The 19,940-nt window shown below is 42.6% G+C and overlaps 1 protein-coding gene across 1 annotated transcript in view; it reads right to left on the reverse strand.

Moving 5' to 3' along the window:
- Window positions 1-6,773, reverse strand: part of KCTD1 (potassium channel tetramerization domain containing 1) — a 184,061-nt gene extending 177,288 nt beyond the window's left edge. Inside the window, exon 1 of the mRNA XM_079109307.1 lies at window positions 6,561-6,773. Within this exon, the coding sequence (XP_078965433.1) occupies window positions 6,561-6,569 (9 nt within the window). The 5' untranslated portion in view covers window positions 6,570-6,773. The remainder of the gene's footprint in view (window positions 1-6,560) is intronic.
- Window positions 6,774-19,940: the final 13,167 nt, after the last annotated feature.

Consider the following 19,940-nt stretch of genomic DNA (forward strand, 5'->3'; position numbering starts at 1 on the left):
GGAGAGAAAACAAATCTGTATTTCTGTCGGCGTGAGAGCGTGTGTGAGTAAACGATTTGCTCACAAGAAGAGGCCAGTTCGGGTGTTATGGTTGCAACCATCTCAAACCAGTTTTAATTTTTCCTTTCTCTCTTGGTGTAAGAGTAGGGTGCTTTTGCTGGTGGGGTGGTACCAATGGTGGCAGAGAGGGAACCGAATGGATGGAAGCTGGTGAAAGGGCTGGAACCACTCTGGGCCTGTGAGAAGTGCCAAGATGCCATGCAGAGGGCAGACAGCGAGAGGAAGCACAGGTGGGACAGGAGAGCAGCTGGCAGGCGGGGCTGGTGCCAGCCTGCCAGGTGAAAATCCCTGCTCTGCCGCCAGCCCAGTCTAGGAGCCCAGGCAAGTCTTGCTTCTCACTCCCAGTTCTTTCCCCCCTCGGGGGGTGTACAGTACTTGCCTCGCAGGGTTTCTTGGGGGAGCATTCAGAGAGGTATTGCAGACTGGCCTCAGGTATTGTTTCCCTAAATCTCAGCTGTGGGTATGACAGTGCCCAGAGACTGCAGCCCGAATGCAGTGGGACTGGCATGGATAAAGTGGCTGAGCAGGAAAGCAACAGGGACCAGAACCAGGCTTGCTCCTCCAGAGAAACTGCCCTTTGGATGGATACTACTTATTTGCATATCAGTTTGACATACATACACACTTCTATTTTCCTCCCTCAGCAAAATTTTCTTTTTCCATCCTAGGGCCCTATGACATAGTCCAAGTGAGCACTCTGCCACTGAGTCACATCACTGCTCTCGACAATCTTGTAAGGCAGGTTGGAGTGATATATTGTTCTTGTTCCCGGCCCCGCCCCCAAAAGAAATGGATCCCTAGGTGACGTGGCTGAAATGAGCGATGTTTTTCCAACCAGTGCCTGTCCTTGGGGCTGTCCATGTAAGAATCATCAAGAAAAGTATCTTCTGAATATCACTTGTGTATCAGACCCCCAAGCAGAGAGTGGTATTCAGATTGCTTCCTGGACATAACTGAAACCTGAATTCCTGCAAGAAGTACATCTGGGAAGAAGAAAAGCTATTCTAAAATCCTCATGGCAGATTTCTTTTACTGAAATTTTCTTCCTATTAAGTATTTTTATTTGTTCTTTTCAGTTACACATGACAGAATATATTCTGACATATCATACATACATGGAGTATAACTTCCCATTTTTATAATTGTACATGATATGGAGTTACCCTGATCATGGATTCATATATACACTCTTCCTATTAAGTTCTGATGTTGAAAGAAAAACCAAATGCCCAATTTTAGATTGTTTTTAAAATTAACCAACTGCTTATCAGCTAATGTTATTTTGGTGGTGAATTACAGATTGGACAAAACTATTTTCTAATTGTTACATATGTTTGAGAAGCCAGACGTGTGGGAACAAGTTTTGGAGAAACAAGAACAAAATGGAAAAAATGGACAAGAAACAAGAGACACCCAAACCAGTATTCACGTAAGAAAAGTTCACTGAGACCAGACTAGCTAAAGAGCAGTAGAGAAAGTTAGAGATGCTTATGGAACAAATGTACAAAAACCTAATCGACAGGGAGACTTGTAGTCTCAGGACTGTTAGGATCCTTGAAAGTTTTTTCAGTGAACGATTTGCATATGCCCGTTGTTTTCTATATGAATGGGCTTTTAAAAATCATAGTTGAACAGTTAATTTTTATAATAATTTGACACTTTTATGTTTTTAACACAATTCACTTGTATTTCAAGGCACAGACTTGATTGTGTTCCAGTAAGGAAACAGGCCTATTTCCACGATGAATTCCAGTCCAGGTGGAGTCGGGTAAATGGAGCCTCACAGTGCAGTTCATAAAGGGAAAGGATCTTGGAAAACAGGACCAGTGGGCCAGCAGGTGAGCACCTGAGCCACTTGAGCGAATGGAGCGAATAAAGAATGAACCAGATGCTTTGGCCTCCTTTGTGAATTCAGTTACGCTGGATGTGAATGAGGCTTATTGCTAATCATTCTGCCCACTAGAAATGAAGCCAAAGGTACAAAATCTGTCTGATCTTCAGAATTTCAGGGTCTATTGGATTAGTGTGCCCCAAACCTAGGCATCCACTTGACACTTCTTTCTTTCTCTCTATCTTCTCGGTCACCCTTTACGAGGTTCTGTAAATTGTACCTTCTAAATGGGTTTCAAATCCTTCCATCACTGTTTCTGCTCCCACTACCCAAACCCCAGCTATACTGCTCTTGCCTAGATGACTCTAAAAGCCTTGCAAGGGCTACCTTCATCCACTCTGGGTCCCTCCAATCATCTGCCCATGTGCCACCAGAGTAGTCCTTTCAATCCACACATCTCGCTATGTCACTGCTGCCCTTCTCTCTACTCTCCCCACCTACCTCTTCTTACTCCTCTGAAGGTGAAGACCAGGTTCCTGTTTCACAGCCTGCTCTCCTGTCCCGACCTCTTCCCTCTCTCAATTCCAGGCAGTTAACTTTCCAGTCCCTCACTCAGCTTCTTCCAGCTTGGAAAATGCTATTCCCTTTTCTCTCTGTCTGGAACTGTCTCTCCTTTCTTTTTCTCTTGCTCCTTCCTCTCAAGCATTTGGATCTCAGTTTTTAGCACTTTCTCTGGAAGCTGACTCCAGTTTTGGCCATTTCCCTCTCTGGTTCATGCTACCAGAGCCCTATGTTTTTTAACCTTCAAAGCACTAATCTGTCAGTCGTTCAATTATTCAAATTAATGTCTGTCTCTCTGATCAGAAGAGTCTGGGAGACTGGGATTCTGAATGCTTTTTCTCACTACTGGGTCTCCAACATCTAACACAGTGTCTCCCAAACAGCAGGCACAAATAAATATTTGTTGACTGAATGACTGAATTTAATGAATACAGGCTTGCTACTCTTAAAAGACAATCTATTTTACTTTTTCACAGTATCTCAAACCAAACTCATCAACAAGCAAAACATTATTTACATCTAGTATTTTTTTTTTATGATGAATAAGACATCAGGAAAGTGCCCAGGAAAACTGAGTTCTCACTTGTGCATGAGTAAACTATTAAAATAAACAAACGTGCTTGCATACAAAAAAATTCATTTTTATTCCCAAGATGGTTCATCCTAAGGTAAGGACAGAGAAAATAAATGCTCCATTTGCTTGGGAAATTATAAATTGCAGTCCAAAAGAAGGTTTAGAGATGCTGTTTAATAAACAACTAAAAAAGCCTTGGTGAACTAATAGTTCACAAACATCCTTTGAATGACTTAAAAGCAATACAAATGGAAAGAGATCTTAGCAGAAAACATTTATTACAAAACAATCACTGATTTTGGAAATGTCAAGACAAGAAAGCACTTGTGCAAACAACTGTTATTGCTAAGTCAAATGGAAGTTAAATTTCAGAAAGTTCTCTGATTAATACATCTTTGGCTAATTACTCTTACACTTAAAAATAAATTGCTTTGGATGAATAATTTGATGCCAGAGAGTCTACAATGCATTCTTTCGTGCAAATTGAAGAATATGTTTTCATCATCTAGAAGTCTTATTGCAGCTACTTTTCCAGTACTTGGGTAGTATAATCTATACAGTAATTACTGAATATCCTTGGAAGAATAAATATCTCACATCAGAGTAAGTCAACTGGTCAGTAAATCACAATTACTTAAATAAGTATGAATCAAGCCATTATTGCACATCCCTACTACGCAAGCCCTGGCAAAGAATTACAAAGAGGAAAATTGTACAGCTAGAAGAGAGACCTCTAGTGTGTGTTAAAGAACTTTATATTGTGCTCTGGGCATAATTAATACAGCAAAATCACTGCAGTCATTTTGCATACTGTGGTGAACTATCATTCATTTAAAAATTTCTTCCCAGAACACGTATGGCGTTTTTGCCTAATCAGTTCTTCTTACAAACATCTGCCTAACCCAGTGAAGTTTTCCTCCTGATGCAAAGTTTTAAAGTTCCACGGTCACCTTTGCAACCTAATCAGTAAACATTTAACCCACTGTCATCATAACAACTGCTAACAATTCTTTCCATTCAGGCATCAGCAGGATTCCTGAGTTGAACGTTTGCCACCAGTGTGCAGGCTCCTAAACTCCTCATAGTAAGCCAAATGCCACACAAATACAAACACGAGGAATAAATCGGCATCTTGCCCATTATCCAGTAGACAAATGAATCCACTGCTATTTTAAATTCATCAAGTAGGCTAGCTATTAGTTTCCACAGCTTCCCATATATGCAGGTGAATTCCTTGATGTAGAATCAGATTTAATGAATCATTCTATGGCATCAGTCTCAGCCTTTTAAAACCCTTTATTTTCTCTTTTTCCACATTAAAAGCACATTTGAGATACACACAGAAAATGTTTCTCTAAAACACACACACATACACACAAAACAGGAGGTCTCTTAAGGAGTCTACTGCTGAGAAGGTAAAAGCATTTTGCTCATTTTTAATTTGCTAAAACAATCCAAGCATGCTTGGTACCCAGAGGGTATTCTCAAATAAACTTGTATCTCTAGCTGCCAGCTTAGTTGATTGAAAACAGAAGGCAAACGTTTCTTAAAGAATGAGTATGTTAAACTGTTATGTCTCTCCCAGTACCACCAAGGAGACACACACACACACACACACACACACACAGTCAAGAATTTGCTTGAAAACAGCTAGTTCTATGATCTAAAAGGTAAGGCAGCATTTGTACCAAAATTACTTCTGCCTACTGCGGTGCACCTCTATGAGGAAGCCAGTGCCAGGAGGATGCCGGACAGTTCCTGCGTGCTGCTCTCCACGTACAAAGCCGACAGCCCCACCGCAACTTTGTTAACTTAGTTGGCTCGCGCCCAGCCGGCCCCCGAAGCATAGTCAATGTGAAAACATTTTGATACCGTAAAATCATTTCCACGACATGTTAAGTGTTCGAAAGCACAAAGGCAGACACTGTCGACCCGCGATAGCTAGGAAGTTGCGGTACTCGGGGCGGCTGTGAGGAGCACAAGTCCAGGTAAGGGATTCCTGCACCACAGGTCTGGCTTCCTCTTCCTGGATGTTTTGGGGGCTCCGTCTCACTTTTAACGCGAATTCACCATAACGCGCTCCCCACCCAGTTCTTTTTCCAGGAGGTGCGGACTCTTCCAGCCAGGTCCCTCTTGGGGGCAGGAGAGGAAGCACACTTCACATTTCCATAAAGAGGGGCGGCAGGATGGGGGTGGGGAGTAAAGAGGTCAGAAAGGAGCCAAACCGTCCCTTATGCCCACCTCTGCGCCCCAAGCTCTGGTTCAGACAGCGCAGACGGGAGGCTGCCAGGAAACTCTGTCCCTTTAAGGGAACCTTGGCCGCCAGAAGGGGAGGGAAGGATGCAGACTCCGGACCCAGAGCTGCAGGCACCGCGGAGAAGAGGCGAGCGCAGCAAAGCCACAGCCATTACCTGCAGCGCGCACATCCTTCCCCCACCCCAGCGCCCCCCGCCCGTCCCCGCCTCCCAAGGAGACTTCTAATCCGGAGCATGTGCCGTGCCCTTTATCAGGGGAGGAGGTGGGGAGGAAGAGGAATGAGCGCTTTTTAAAAATAAATGAAACGTTTGCACCCAAGCGGGGGGGGGGGGGGGGGCTGGAAATGGGAGGAGATGGGAGGGGGCTTTAAAGGCGCCCGGGTGGGCGGAGGCGGCGAATCTGGAGCAGCCCGGCCGGAGACGGACGGCGGACCGCTCTGGGCACCGGCCGCGGTTCACAAAGGGGAGCGGCGCGGCACAGCCCGGGCAGAAGGGAAGGAAAAACCGCCCCGGGGCCCAATCCGTTCGGCAGCCACAATGGCGTCTTTCACCCGGAGTCCGGGGGCGCCGCCGAGGCTGCCAGCGAGGAGGGGGCGGCGGTCCCCACCCCCACCCCGGCGGGAGCCCAGCCTCGGGCGCCGCCGCTGCCCCCGCGCGCCCCGCAGAGCGCTGCGCTCGGCTCCCGGCACCCCGGCCCGCGGCGACGGCGGCGGGGGCCGGCGGCGCTGGGCGCTCTCGGCGGGGCTGGTGTGCAGACGCTGAGCTCTGCGCCGGGGAAAGAAAGGACGCGCGAGGTCCGGGGGAGGAGGGAGGGGACAGGGGCGGGCGGGGGAGCGAAGCGGCCGCCGGGGAGGCTGGCGCGCGGGGAGGCGGGCGGACGGACGGGCGGGCGGGCGACGCGGGCGCGGGCTCCGGGAGCCGCTGCAGCTCCGCTCTCAGAGCCGGAACCCGGCCCGGAGATCCGGAAGCCCGGCCCCGGCGCGCCGGCACCCGCTCCCTGGCCGTCCTGGCCCAGTTCGGCAGCGCCCGTTCGCGCCCGTTCCCACTGGAGGAAGAAAGCCGAGAACCGATAGCAGCAGCCCGAAGGAGGCGGCGGCCGCTGCCCCGCCACCGGTCCGAGCGGATCCCGAGCCGCCCGCCCGCCGCGGCGGGCTGTGTGTGTGCGAGTGTGCCGCGCTCTCGCCCCATGCCTGGCACATGCGTAAAAGCGAGTTGCGCCCAAAGTCCCAGCCATACCCTCCTTAGCAAATAATAACAAACCCAAACCGTCAGATCTTACCTGAAACATTGAAGCACAAAGTCTCTCTCCAAGTCCCCTTTTCCTTTTCCTCTCCCCCCTTTTCCGATTTCTCTCCCAGCGATCTGCTCGGCTCGCCACACCAGAGAGAAATGCAATAGCTTGGCTAAGGTAGACAGAACAAAATACAGAGAAGAGTTGCTCCAGGGCTTTGAAACCCCTCAAGGCAAGGATCAGGATACAATTAGCTCATGCCTCTACCTCCAGTCTAAATCAATCTCCAAAATAAAACTTAAATCAAATTAACTGATCACAGGGCAGACAATTGATCTCCTTCAAAAATAAAGCTCTACATTTACGTATGGAGAAATATACATATAGGAAATTTTTTTCCAGATTTTTTTTTTTTTGTTGGAAAAACAGTCTCATTCCAGCCTCCAACTTGCTTTTTACCCTTCTCTTGCACAGAAAAGCTGATTTTAATCGTTGTGATTAGTTTTGATGTAACGTTTCCGCGGGCGATTTCTGCAAATGGATGGAGTGTTTCTTTGCCAAAAGAGGGAAAAGCAGCAGATGATGATAATTATAAGGATTGTTGGTTGTTTCTTTTTATTTGTGTTTAGGGCTCTCGCTTCACTTTCTCAAGTTGACCTGACATTGCTGTTACAGGAAGGTCGCACAACTTGTTGATGAGGATCACCGCCCTGTCTGATCAAAGGATAGGTGATAATTTGGCAATGGAGCAGCACGTTTTGGTTCTTTTTGGCGACATAACGTCCCAAATGATGTGGATAAAAATAAGCACATGCAGTCTGCTTTGCCCCAATCAAGTCTGAATCAGTGCCTGGGGGTGATACACAAACTCATTTCAAATGTTCAACCATGCAGAATTGTAAAAAGATTGAAGGAGTTACACCACATTTTTTTTTTTTAATGGCAAAATTAAAAGAAAACAAGACCTAACATTAGATGTAGCCAAGGACCTACCATTTAGGTTTATTTGATCAATCTTCTGAAACCTTGCCTCCTCCCTTCTCTTTACCTCCACCTGGTATCTTTTATAGGTAGGTTTGTGTAAGTCCATTATTTGACGGAAGTGCTCACCAGAGTCAGTCTCTAACATAAACACATTTCCCCAGATTGCTACTTTAGCCTGACCTCCCCCCACTCCTCATCATTCCTTCCTCTCTGGGTCTTTGTTCAAAGAAATTGTTCTTCAACCAGTGGTTATCTTAAATTCTTTTTAGTTATGGTGGGATATTTGGTGATAAACTCAAGGGTCACCTCCCATTAGGGTTATATCCTTGCAGGATACTTTTTGAAATGGTATGTTTTTGAGCACTTCACAGTTCATTAATTCAAAGGCTTTGCTGACATGTCTTATAAAACAAAACAAAACAAAACGAAAAAACAGGTTGTAAGACCAAGGATACTAGAGGAAGAAAAAAAAGAAGAAAACCTAAATAGAACCAGACATGTCTTGCAGTACCTGCAACTGGCAGCATTTCACAGGAAGTAATTTTGCCTTTAAGGTAAGCAACTGTGGCAATATTAACAGAAAAGGAAAGGGCCAAGCTTTTAAAACATATGGTCAATTTGATCAATCCAATAATGATCTGACAGATTAATGTCATCATGAGAATAAGGGGGTGTTGGCAGACTTTTTAAAGGTAGCAAATTCATGACCTGAGTATCTGCTTTGAGAATATCAGTGCCCTGTAAGAAGAAAAAAAAAAAAAGAATGGCTTACAAAACAACACACACAAATTATATTGCAACATGGAGCTGCTGCCTCAATATTATTCTTTGCACATTCTCTCTCATAGATATATTCTATGAATTGCAATACAAATTTTTTAAATGTTCACAAAACTCTAAATTCAACTGAATAAAAATTTTGTTTCTGTTCCTGAATGGCATTAACTTTTAAAACAGGAGGAAGTGAGAAGAAAAGAGACCATGGCAGAAATATCCCGAGTCATTTGATATGATGACCTCATGTAGGTTGAATGTCTCTTATCTGAGATTCTTAGACCCAGAAGAGTTCAGATTTTTTTTCTCCAGATTTTGGAATATTGCATATACATAAGGAAATATCTTGGGGATGGGACCCAAGTCTAAATACGAACTTTATTTATATCTCATATATATACACACAGCATGAGGGTAATTTTATACAATACATTTCATAATTTTGCTCATGAACTAAAGTTTCATCCTGTGGATTTTTCCACTTGTGGCATTATGTCAAAAAGTTTCAAATTTTGTAGCATTTTGAATTTTCAAATCAGGAATACTCAGCCTGTTGATTAAATGTGGCCTAAAGTGACTTTTAATCCAAAGATCATATGTTACCAGGAGATCCATGTATCATCATCCTACAGTTCTAAAGCTGGAAAAATCCTTTAAGGGCATCTAGAGCTTAATATAGTTTTTACATATAGAAGTAAAGCAGCATCCCAAGGTAGCCATTCATGGACAGGGGACTAGGCCACAGGAGGCAGGCCTAGAAGAGAGGCAAGTGATATTCCCTGAAAGCACCTATCTTCAGAAATTGTGCACAGCATTCCAATCTGTGGCAGCTGTGGCTTAGACCATATGTTTCTTTCTGGGCTTGTCCTAAAGATCTATAGCACAACTTTTTAAGATTTTTTGATAGGAATCAATCTTTGTTCATCAACAGATTAACTTTTGGGAATAGCAACAACAACAACAAAAATAGTAGCAGGTCTGGGGAACAGGTGGATATGAAGATGGCTATGACATTTAGAGTCATAGAAGAAAATATGACTAAAACTAATAAGGTCGACTTTCTTATTAGTTCCTGCAAGCAGTCTGCATGTAAACTCTCCTTTTTGTGCTGGGGATCTTTTACATTTTGAAGAGATATCAATGATGGGGTTTAGGACCGGGATTCAGAGTCTAGAATGTAGTTGCTAAAAAATATGAAGTAACAGATTAAATTGCATTTTGTCCTGTATGTATAAGAGATGTATAATACAGACTTCAGGAGAACCTCCAAATCAAAGGTGGGGACAACTTATTTTAAATTTTAAAATGGATTGTTAATAAAACAACATGTGAAAAGCCAGGTCTGCATCTTGCCAAGTACGAGACACAAACTTAAAGGACTTTACTTTGATCAGCCCTTGCAATGACAAAATGACTTGCAAGTACTTATTTATCACTGTGCAAGTGAACTTCTGCCTTTTGTGATTTCTAAGGAGCTTTATTTATTTATTTTGGGCCAATCAGAAAGAAGTTGGGGAAAAGTATATTAAAAATCCTCTAGCTTCTTTTTTTTTTCATAAATAATTGAAGTGAGACCAGCAGCCTAACAACCATTAGCAATACAGAAGACAATGGCAATAAAATTGTCAGAAAGAAAACAGTGAGGAAGAAAACACAGACCTCTTTTTTCATCTTCCAGCATCTCACTATCAAAATAAGACCCAGTATGTTTAAAGGCATAAAAACAATGATCGGATATATTTTGAATTAAACCAGGAACTTGGCTGGAAAAGTTTATCCCTGTGATCATCATGGAAGAGAAAATAAGATGTTCTTTCAGGGACCAGCAGTCCCCCTTCTAATATGGATGTGGGACAGCTCATTTGATTGCTCGTAGTCACCGAACCCTCAAATCGCAAGTTCCCATAGAATATCACAAATTTGTCCCAGGATAGCCCTGCGGTTCATTCTTGGTGGCGATTTGACAAGATGTGGACATTAGTTGCTGAGATGAAATGTGAAATTGAAGAGCCCTCCACTGAAGCAGTCAGACACTCGGATCAAATTTAAAAATTCCATTGCACTTTCCATTAGGAAGGCGAGAGAAGCCTCAGTTCCTGGGTTCAACCTGAATGTGCAGGGACAATACTCCATGCACCCAGGCGGCTGCTCTTTCCTGTCCATGATCACTAAGTGACAGCATTTCTATTGCTGCTCCAGTGGCATTCACCTGTGACCACCACAGGAGGTTCTGGAACACAGCAAGGCAAATTAAGTTGTTTTATTTCATCCTTGAGTCTGTGTGTGTGTGTGTGTGTGTGTGTGTGTAGGAAATCACCTGTTTTTTATCAGCCAACTTGAAACTCCTAATGCTGGGGAATTTGCTCATTTTCCTGGAGTTGAATGGAAGCATTAATGAGCTCAAACAGAATGGGTTTGTGATTCCTGAAGTTTGGCCCCAGCTACCACCTGTTTATAATTAGCCTCTGGAAAACATCTTAGTTTTCTCTATCATTGTCAATGTTAAGATTTGGTAATATCTCACTTTCTAAGAAGGGGAATTGCCTAATAGTTGCAGATCTGCTGATGGACATAATTTTTTCTGCTTACCCATAATTTTGACATAGAAGCCCATACAAAGCCCTGGTATGAAGGCCCTGAAATCAATTCAGTGTTTCATTAGAGTATCTTCTTTAGTTGCCCAATGTGAGGACTAGTTACAGTCTCATTCTATAAGGCAGCCCAGAAGATGATTGAAGAAATAAAATCTCATTGTGGTCAGATACTCTTGCCCCCAATTTCAATATTCTTATTCAACAGAGAAATAGAATCATTCATAAGGTAGTGGATTATGTGAAGAAAGTTGTGAACATTTGAGGTTATTTGAGGTTAAATGGAATAATATGCAGAAAGTATTTAGAATCATTTTTTGGCACTGGGGATTGAACCCAGGGGTGCTTAATCACTGAGCCATATTCCCAGCCTTTTTCATATTTTGTTTAGAGATAGGGTCTTGCTGAGTTGCTTAGAGCCTTGCTAAGTTGCTGAGGCTGGCTTTGAACTCCGAATCTTCCTCCTTCAGCCTCCCAAGCCATTGGGATTACAGGTATACCCCACCATACTCAGCCACATAGTAACTTCTTAATAAATCATAGCAATCATTATCATTATGGTTTATAGTACTTGTTGATTAAATACCATGGTCCTCAGTAGTGTGTTACTATGTAAGTTAAAAGCAGGAAAGGATATTTAGGCAACGGGAGACCCTAATTTACCAAAGTCTCTTTGGTTGATCTTTTTTAAAGATTATAACTGTCTCACTTTTTCATTATTTCCCCTAGAAATTACATGTACTCCTCACTTTTTCACTTGAAAAATAATGGGGCAAAAAGAGATTTTTCTCCAAGGTAAATCCAAGCTATAAAAAAATTATGTTTGTGATGTTACTTACTAGAGAGCATACTTTCTTTCTGTTCCTTTGAGGATTCTTGATTTTGACAAGACTGCCTCACGCATATGAAACAATTAATTAAGCATTTTGTATAATTGCTTGTGTAAAAAGTGAGACTCAACTAGAATTCTGCCGTGAACCTCGTTTTCTATAATTATTTGCTTTTTGCCTTTCAGAAATCACACAAAATCAGCACCAGCAAGCCCTTTAAACACACACACACACACACACACACACACACACACACACACACACAAATATAGTTTTGAAAATAGGAAGAAATGAACTTCGGGGCTGATTGGAATCTCTAAGAAAGAGTCCCATCCATCAGTCCTCCCCTATTGCCCCCTGTGCGCATTCTGCAGTGTATGTGTATTCTTTTCCTAAGCTTTAGACCTTATCGTTTTCGGATTGTTCTATACAATCTGTGAGGCTATCCATTTTAAAGTGACACAGTGGTTATTTTAAAGAAACATTTTTAATAAGATAAACATTTCATTAGATGGTTCTTGCTATTTCATATTCTAGCACCTCCTTGTAAACTGGCCAGGGCTGAAAGTTACTTCTATTTGCAGTCTCATGCACAGTCCATCCTGTTCAGAACCACTTAGCTTTGCTTCACTGTTCCACCGTCTCAGCCATGGCTGTTCATGAGAAACCCCATAATACAATTGCGGCACCTCCGGGGCACCATATACATTTATGTAAGTTATCTCTTCGTGCATCCTTTGGGTGTCAGAACCTCTCAGCTTTGCTAACCATAAAAAATCTGCCTTAAGCATATTACTAACTTTAAAACCCTAATGATATGGATGTCATATTTCAATTTTTAAAAAACCTTTCCCTGCTCCACCCCTGAAAAATTCCTATAAAACTTATCCAATGGAATCATGCTGTGTTTAAAAACAATTTATTTAAAAGGAGTGTCTTGAATATGCTCGAGTTTAAAGAAAAAAAAAAGAATAAAACATGGCTGGCCAAAAGATAATAATTAAATAAGAAGCAAACAGATTAGTCTTCACAGTGTAATAAGAACCACTAGAAACAAATTGCGACTGGAAGCAAGAATCTGTGTACTTTCTTTAAAGTTATCAGGGGAGGAAATGTTTTCTAGGGTCTTAATGAATATAAACCTAATTAGTTCATTTGGGCACTGGGAGGTGGGAAGTAAATCTATAGGGTTACTCAACAGGGGCATTTAAGTGGTTTCAACATTATTTTTTAATAATAACATTAATAATAGTAGTGATAAGAACAATTATGTCTGATGGCAGGGATCTTCCATTGCGTAAAGACCATCTGGTCGTGACAGTCGGATATAAAATTCTAAAATGAAATCCTCAATCTGTCCCTCTAAGGTTGCTTTGTAGATAATAGATTCCTGAATTTAAAAAAAAAAAAAAGGAAAAAAAAATGTATTCTTCCAAACATACAGCAGCTCCTGCTGAGAAAACAAAGTCTGTATGTCTGTTTCTTTTCTAATTGTTGACGTCTCTAAACAAAACAAAGACTCTGTGAAAAGGCTTATATGATAATGATGGTAACTTATTAGTTATTATTTATTTATTTATTTATTTATGATTTCTGAAGATTTTGTTAGGTAAAACATTATTAAATCTGGTTACTCCTTATTTCTGCAAGGTTGGAGGGGCAAGAATTTCCCCAACTTTCCCTCCTACAGTGAACTCTATTTAAAGGAAAATTAGTGTAGGGGGCAAAATCTTTGTTCTGCACCAGTTTTAAAACTTGTACAACTTGTGTAGTAAAGAGAAAGCATTTGACTCAGAACTTGAGAAATGGTCAGAATTCATAGATATGTTATTTTAGTTTTATTTATTAGAGTTTAGCTATTTCTTAGTTTTAGATTCTCTTTCTGTATCAAAATATAGTGAGGACAAAGGGACAAACATTGTGTGAACCCATGTATATGGGGGCACTTAGAAGTGGCAACCCGTAGAGACAGTAGATAGAACAGCAGGAGAGTCAGGTGCAGTGGCCCCTGGCTTTAATCCCAGCAGCCCCAGGGGCTGAAGCAAGAGGATCTTGAGTTCAAAGCCAGTCTCAGCAAGTTAGCGAGGCTCTAGGCGAGACCCTTAGTGAGACCCTGTTTCAAAATACAAAATAAAAAGGGTTGAGGGTGTGACTCAGTATTTAAGCACCCCCGGGGTTCATTGGCTGGTACAATTTAAAAGGAATTAGCTATACAAACATTGAACTCCAACAATAAGTAGGTGAAGGGGAAACATACCATGTGGTAAAAATACAAGGCATCCAGTTCTCTGATTCCCTTCTTAATTTGGGTCACATCATAGCACATTGCAAATGATTTGCACCTGAGCGTGGCTTCTCATAAAGCCCAGGGTCAGAAAACCCAATGCTCTGCCCATCTTGAGCGTGAGCCCAGAAGATCACTTCACTATCCAGCATCCCACTCCTCAGAATGCCCCGCTCATTGCAAAGCCCTTCCCTGGGTTAGGAAAACATGGGAATTCTGGGCCAGGTGAATCCTGAAACTGCTGAATGGCATCTGGGTAGTAGGAATGATGGAGGCAAAACAGGCCGGTGTTTGACAATGTGCTCCCTGTGCTTGTCCTTATGTGGGTATGACCTTGCACCTGAAAATAAGAAATTTGAAACAGCTTTCGAAGTAATAAAATAATGAGTGAAACTGGCTATTTAGAACTATGAACCAAAAACCTGTGTTTTTACTTTTTGATTTCTCTTGGGGCTTCAGTTGAGTTGGACATGGCCACTGCCTTAGTTTTCTTGCATTTCAATGGCCATCTGGAGATGCCTGGACTTATCTGTTCAGCCTAAAGAGCAGCTTCCTTTGGCCTCCTTGTAACTTGTTATAATTTTATGGGTGAACTTTTATTTCCTGGAAATATGTATGTGTATACACATTAGTCTAGTACGATGAAGAAAAACCTTTAGATTAAGAGTAAGAACATGTTTCCCCTATTTCATTTATTTCCTGTTAGAGTGTCATTCTCTGATTCTTAAATCTATTCAGCTTTTAAATGCTGGCCTGTGTCTGTGGCTCATCTTATTTCTTGTGGCACTTTGTCAGGCAGGTGGGGCTGATGGCAGAGTGGCCTATCATAATGGCATTAACTGGCACGCCTCCCCCATACACTGGTATGATCAACTCATCCTCCTGGAATTGCATCTTGACTCTCTGACATGTGCTTTAAAGAAAAAGGAAGAACCCTAAAAGGACAAATAAGGTTTTTCCTCATGCTGGATCTAGAAAGAATTAAGCCCATGGTAGAAACTTATGGGAAAAGTTTTAAATTGTAATGACTAAATAAACACAAACTCACACAGCCCTCTTCCCTGCAGGTATGTGGGGAACAGGATTGGGGTTGGGGGGTAGAAAGATATAAAGCTACTTCTCCCTTTCCTTTGTTGGGCTCTTAGAGGTCACAAGTTCTCATTGTCATTGCCTAGAAAACTCAGCAGAGTAAATTAGGATGACAGTGTCAATCTTTGCTTTTAGAAAGCATGTTTAATTTCAAAGCATCTTGACACAGATCTTGGTCTATATTTTAATCTATGATATATTTAGCTTTAACTGACTCTGACATTATTTTACCTAGTCCTGTTATTTTCCTAGCATACCTTTCTTTTTTTTTCCTTAAGCTTTTTTTACTCAGACTGAGACAATGAGGAGTTACATTTCTATAATTTTTCAAACATTATCCACTCCATGGCTTCATTTGGTCCTCTCCCCCAGGGTTCTTTTTTGTTTTTAAATTTGTTCTTTTTTAGATATACATGGCAGGAGAGTGTATTTTGGCCTATTATACATATGTGGAGTATGACTTATCTAATCCCAATGGTACTGAAGATGGGGAAGGGGAAAGAGTGTCTCCCTCCTGCCTTCCGACTCCAGACCAGCTCTTCCCACCCGATGGGCTCTTGCATTTGTGCTACTCATAACTAGTCATTTTGCTTTCAATTATCTGTTCTGTAGCTATTTTTGGCTTCCTGGGCAAAAAACAGGCTCTTAATAGGAGGCATATATAAACTGAGTCAGTGAATGAACTTTTCCAATAATTTGTTCTATGCCACAATATTCAGCAAGTAAAACAGGAGAAATCAAGTCAATGGATTTCTTGAGAGATCAAGCTCCTTGTTCGAATGATAAAACGGGTGACATCTTCCTTTTTTCTCTATCTCTTTACTATGAAGACTTTGACTCTCATACTTGCTCTGTTATCACATCCCCCGTAAGGTCTCCTGAGAGTCTGCGATGATCTCTGTAGATGCAGCTGATTCCTGGAAGGAGGTAACATGCTCCTTCTTTGGTGGTTGCGTCTGACCCATAACAAACATGCATCAGACGAGGTACAGCTGTCTTTGGAAACCTCAGTAAGACTTTTGTCCTGTGAGTGAGAAGAAAAGGGTTGGCTTTGCCCAGAAGGAAGAATAACAGACTATTGAAGGTGAAGTTAAAATATTCTGTTGCCCATGCCCACACCCATTCTTTTATATGTGGAAGGAGGGAGGCAGATAGGTAAGAAAGTAGCGGGAAATACTTTTCCCACAATCCTGTGCTGATAAATATCCCTGTACCCTATGCTGGGTCATAATCCCTGTAACTTGGTTTAGTTCACAGGGTCCAACTCGGGATGCCTGGAGGATAAATGGACCTAGATTGGTCTTGGGAAGGCAGAACACAAGGTCTCCATTCTTTGGATGCCCCCCCATTCTCCATTCCCTTCTTCCCTCCCTCCCTTCCTTCTCCCTCTCTCTCCTTTTCTTCCTTTCTCTTTCACCTTGCATAACAGCTTCTCCTTGGCACCTCCCCTCATCCTCTGTTGGCGACAAAGGGAAAGGTATTTCCCAACCAAAGCAAGTTCTAGAGAAATATCTTCACAGCCTAATTAGCTGGCTCTAATTTGGGAGAAGCTTGGTTGTTTCCTAATTAGACTAGGAAAACCTAATGGGAGCGCTGGTTCCACCTCCCCCAGGCGAGTACACAAAACAGCTCCCATCCGAAGGAAACCGTGCTTACTTTCTTTGCAGTTACTCTCCTGAACTTCAACTCCTGTTGAACTTGTACCTGTTACACGATGAAGGCCTCGTCACCACCCCCAACACCCCGTCCAGTTACACATCAGACGCGTCAGATCACAATCCTGAAGAAGTCTACGCTTAACCTTTCAAAGTCGCAAGAGTCTTCCAGTTTTCTTGGCCTGCTTGGAGTCTCTATGTACAGTTTCCTATGAATTACACACATGCAGACACATTTCCTTTTGAAGAAGCAAAAGGAAATTGTTCCTGCACATAAAAACAAATTCCATAATTTCTTAATGAATCTTAGGATTTCCCATGCTGAAGTGGACCACGGTCTGGATAGTCAGGTTTCTCACCTCTGGCAGAGGCCACTCTGTGGCTCAGGGCAAGAGGGAGGGTGCATTAAGCCTGGTACCACTTTATACACATCAGGAAATATCTCCTAAGCCCCACGGGTGGTCTCATAGCCTGAAGCGTTAGAATCGATTACCCTTAGCTTGTTTAATTCCAAATGCCCTTGGTGATCACAAAGGACTTGGCCGATGTGGAATTTTAACCCAAACTGTAGGTAAGCACCAGATAGTGGTTGTTGGGACAAGAAGAGAGAGGTTTGTAAAGAGTGTGAGTTCAAGCCACTGAGCTCTTTTTTTTTTTTTTTTGTACTAGGGACTGAACCCAGGGGTGCTCTACCACTGAGCAACATCCTCAGCTCCCCTTCCCCAATTTTTTTTCAAAATTTCGAGACAGGTTCTCACTAAGTTGCCCAAGCCGGCCTCCTCTGGGAGTGTACTGCTGCCTCTCTGGTGTGTACTGCTGAACCTGACTCACCAACTCCTAATATCCCCTTCATACTCAGGAAAGATGTGCACCGCAGTACAGAGAGACAAAAACTGTTCTTCTAAGCACATCGACTTCTCTTGCTGATAAATAGACTTAGTAGGTTCTCAATAAATAGAAAATCTCTTCAGTGGTTTCTCCCTGCTCTGGAAGTAAAGTCCCAAATCTCTTAAGGCCCTGCCTGGTCTGGCCCAACTCTCTGCACCCTCATGAGGCTTTCCTCTTCCACTCTGGATTGCCTCTGCTATTCTGGACCTTCTTTAGCTCTTCCAATTCAGCTCACGGCCCCAGGGCCTTTGCATAGCAGGCATCACCTGAATGTAGAATGCACTTTCCCTTCACTAGCCTAGTAAATCCTGCTCATCCTGCAGCTCAAATATTTCTTCCAACTCCTTGGTACCTGATCAGAGCTCTCTGTTATAAGCACTTAGTTCACTGGACTTTTCCTTTAGAGTACAAATCGCTTTGCAACTGTGCCTTTGTGGGATTTGATTGCCATCTGCTTCCATGAAGTAGAACTTTATCCACCTTTTCACACAAGTGTATTCAGGGCCTCACATAATGCTTCTTGGCACACAGTTGGCGCCCAGTAAATATTTGAATGAATGAATGAATTCACTTATTGAATAATGGATGAATTAATTCATATAAAGCAAAGGATACGTTAAAAAAAGCAACTGAAAGGGGATAAAAGACCAAGGTTGCTGACAGTCAGGTAAGGGAGGAATGTGTATGCTTAGCATTTGGTGACTGTGGACTTGCCGTAGGTTTCCAAAGCCCCTGAGAATATATCTTAAAAGTCAAGATTCCTACTCACGAGAGTTGGACGGCAGAGACTGAATCAGGTATTCACATACCAATGTTTTAGCATCGTTATTCAAAGGAGCCAAAGGGAGGAAACAATCCAAATGTCACAGGTAGATACATAAGATGTAGTAGATTCATCCAATGGAATATTATTCAGCCTTTAAAAGGAAGGAAGTTCTGACACATGGTACAACATAGTGAACCTTGAGAACATTATGCTAGGTGAAACCAGCCAGACAGACAAGATACCTAGAATTGTCAGATTCAGAGACAGTAGAATGATTGCCAGGGGTGGGGACAGAGGGAATGGGGGATTAGTGTTTAATGGGTACTGAGTTTTGGCTGGGAAAGATGAAAGAGTTTTAGAGATGGATGGGGCGGTGGTTGCCCAACTAGGTGAATATTCTAATGCCACAGAACAATCTGCTAAAAAATGTTTAAAATGCTGTCTTATGAATATTTTACCGTAATTGAAAAAAAAAAAAAGCAAGGGAATGTGAAACACACACACTCGAATGTAAGCTCTCTGCAGGTTCAGAGTCCCCTGTTCAGATTGAGGGCTCATTGTATCTGTACGATTCTGTTTAAAACATACCTGTTTAGCATCCTTCATTTGCATTTTCTGTTGAAAAATACTCCAGCTCTTCCTCTGAATATAGCGTAAGGGTCAGTAGACATCAGTGTTGTGTCAATGTGTCTTTCTGCAGAGGTCCCCCTCCTCAGTGCCCAGGTAGTACAGTAGATTGCATTTCTACAACAGAATGGTAGTCCTGAAATTGGGTCCCATTTTAACTTTTATGTGGTTGGGCCCAGTGGCCTGCACCTGTCATCCCAGCAACTCAGGTGGCTGAGGCAGGAGGATCACAGGTTCAAAGTCAGTCTGGGCAACTTAGCAAGACTGTCTCAAAATAAAATAAGACAAAATGACTGATTGCAGCTCAGTGGTGGAGTGCTTGCCTAGCATGTTATGTTAACTAGGAAGAACATGATCAGTCTGATCCCTTTCTTACTGGTGGAATCTGTTTTCTACACCCCCCACCTCCCCAGGGTTTACTGAGTAACGCTTCGGAATCCACTGAGGCTGAACATATATTTTAGGAGATTATTTGAGGGTTATGCAGCCTTAGCACATCGTGTCAAAGCCTAGGTTCCCAGCCTGTGAATTGAAACAGCACTGGCTTCTGAGTCCAGAATGTGTTTGTGTAACTTGCTGCTGTTGGGTCAGAATGTGCGGGTGTAAAGGCTATGGAGATGGGAATGTAGGACTGGGTTACATTCAGCTGGGCGGTGTTGGCAGGCTATGGTGGCCACAGGGAGGTACTGAGAGAAGAGAAGATGACAGTCTAAAGGGATCCATGGCCAAGCAAGATGGCTTCTTCTTTGACATCTGAGAGAGGGAGTGTGGCCAAGAAGGGACCTGGTAGGTACTAGCTGTGCAAACTTGTTGGCAGGACCCTTTGAGCATCTGTTTGCTTATGTTTAGAATGAGGATAATTAATACCTGCCTTGTGGTGGTGTTAGAGAATCAGAGAGCATATGTGTGTAAAAAGGCACATGTATATGTATGTGTGTGT

Source organism: Sciurus vulgaris (assembly GCF_902686455.1).
Source record: "Sciurus vulgaris genome assembly, chromosome: 13".
Classification (NCBI taxonomy): Eukaryota; Metazoa; Chordata; class Mammalia; order Rodentia; family Sciuridae; genus Sciurus; species Sciurus vulgaris.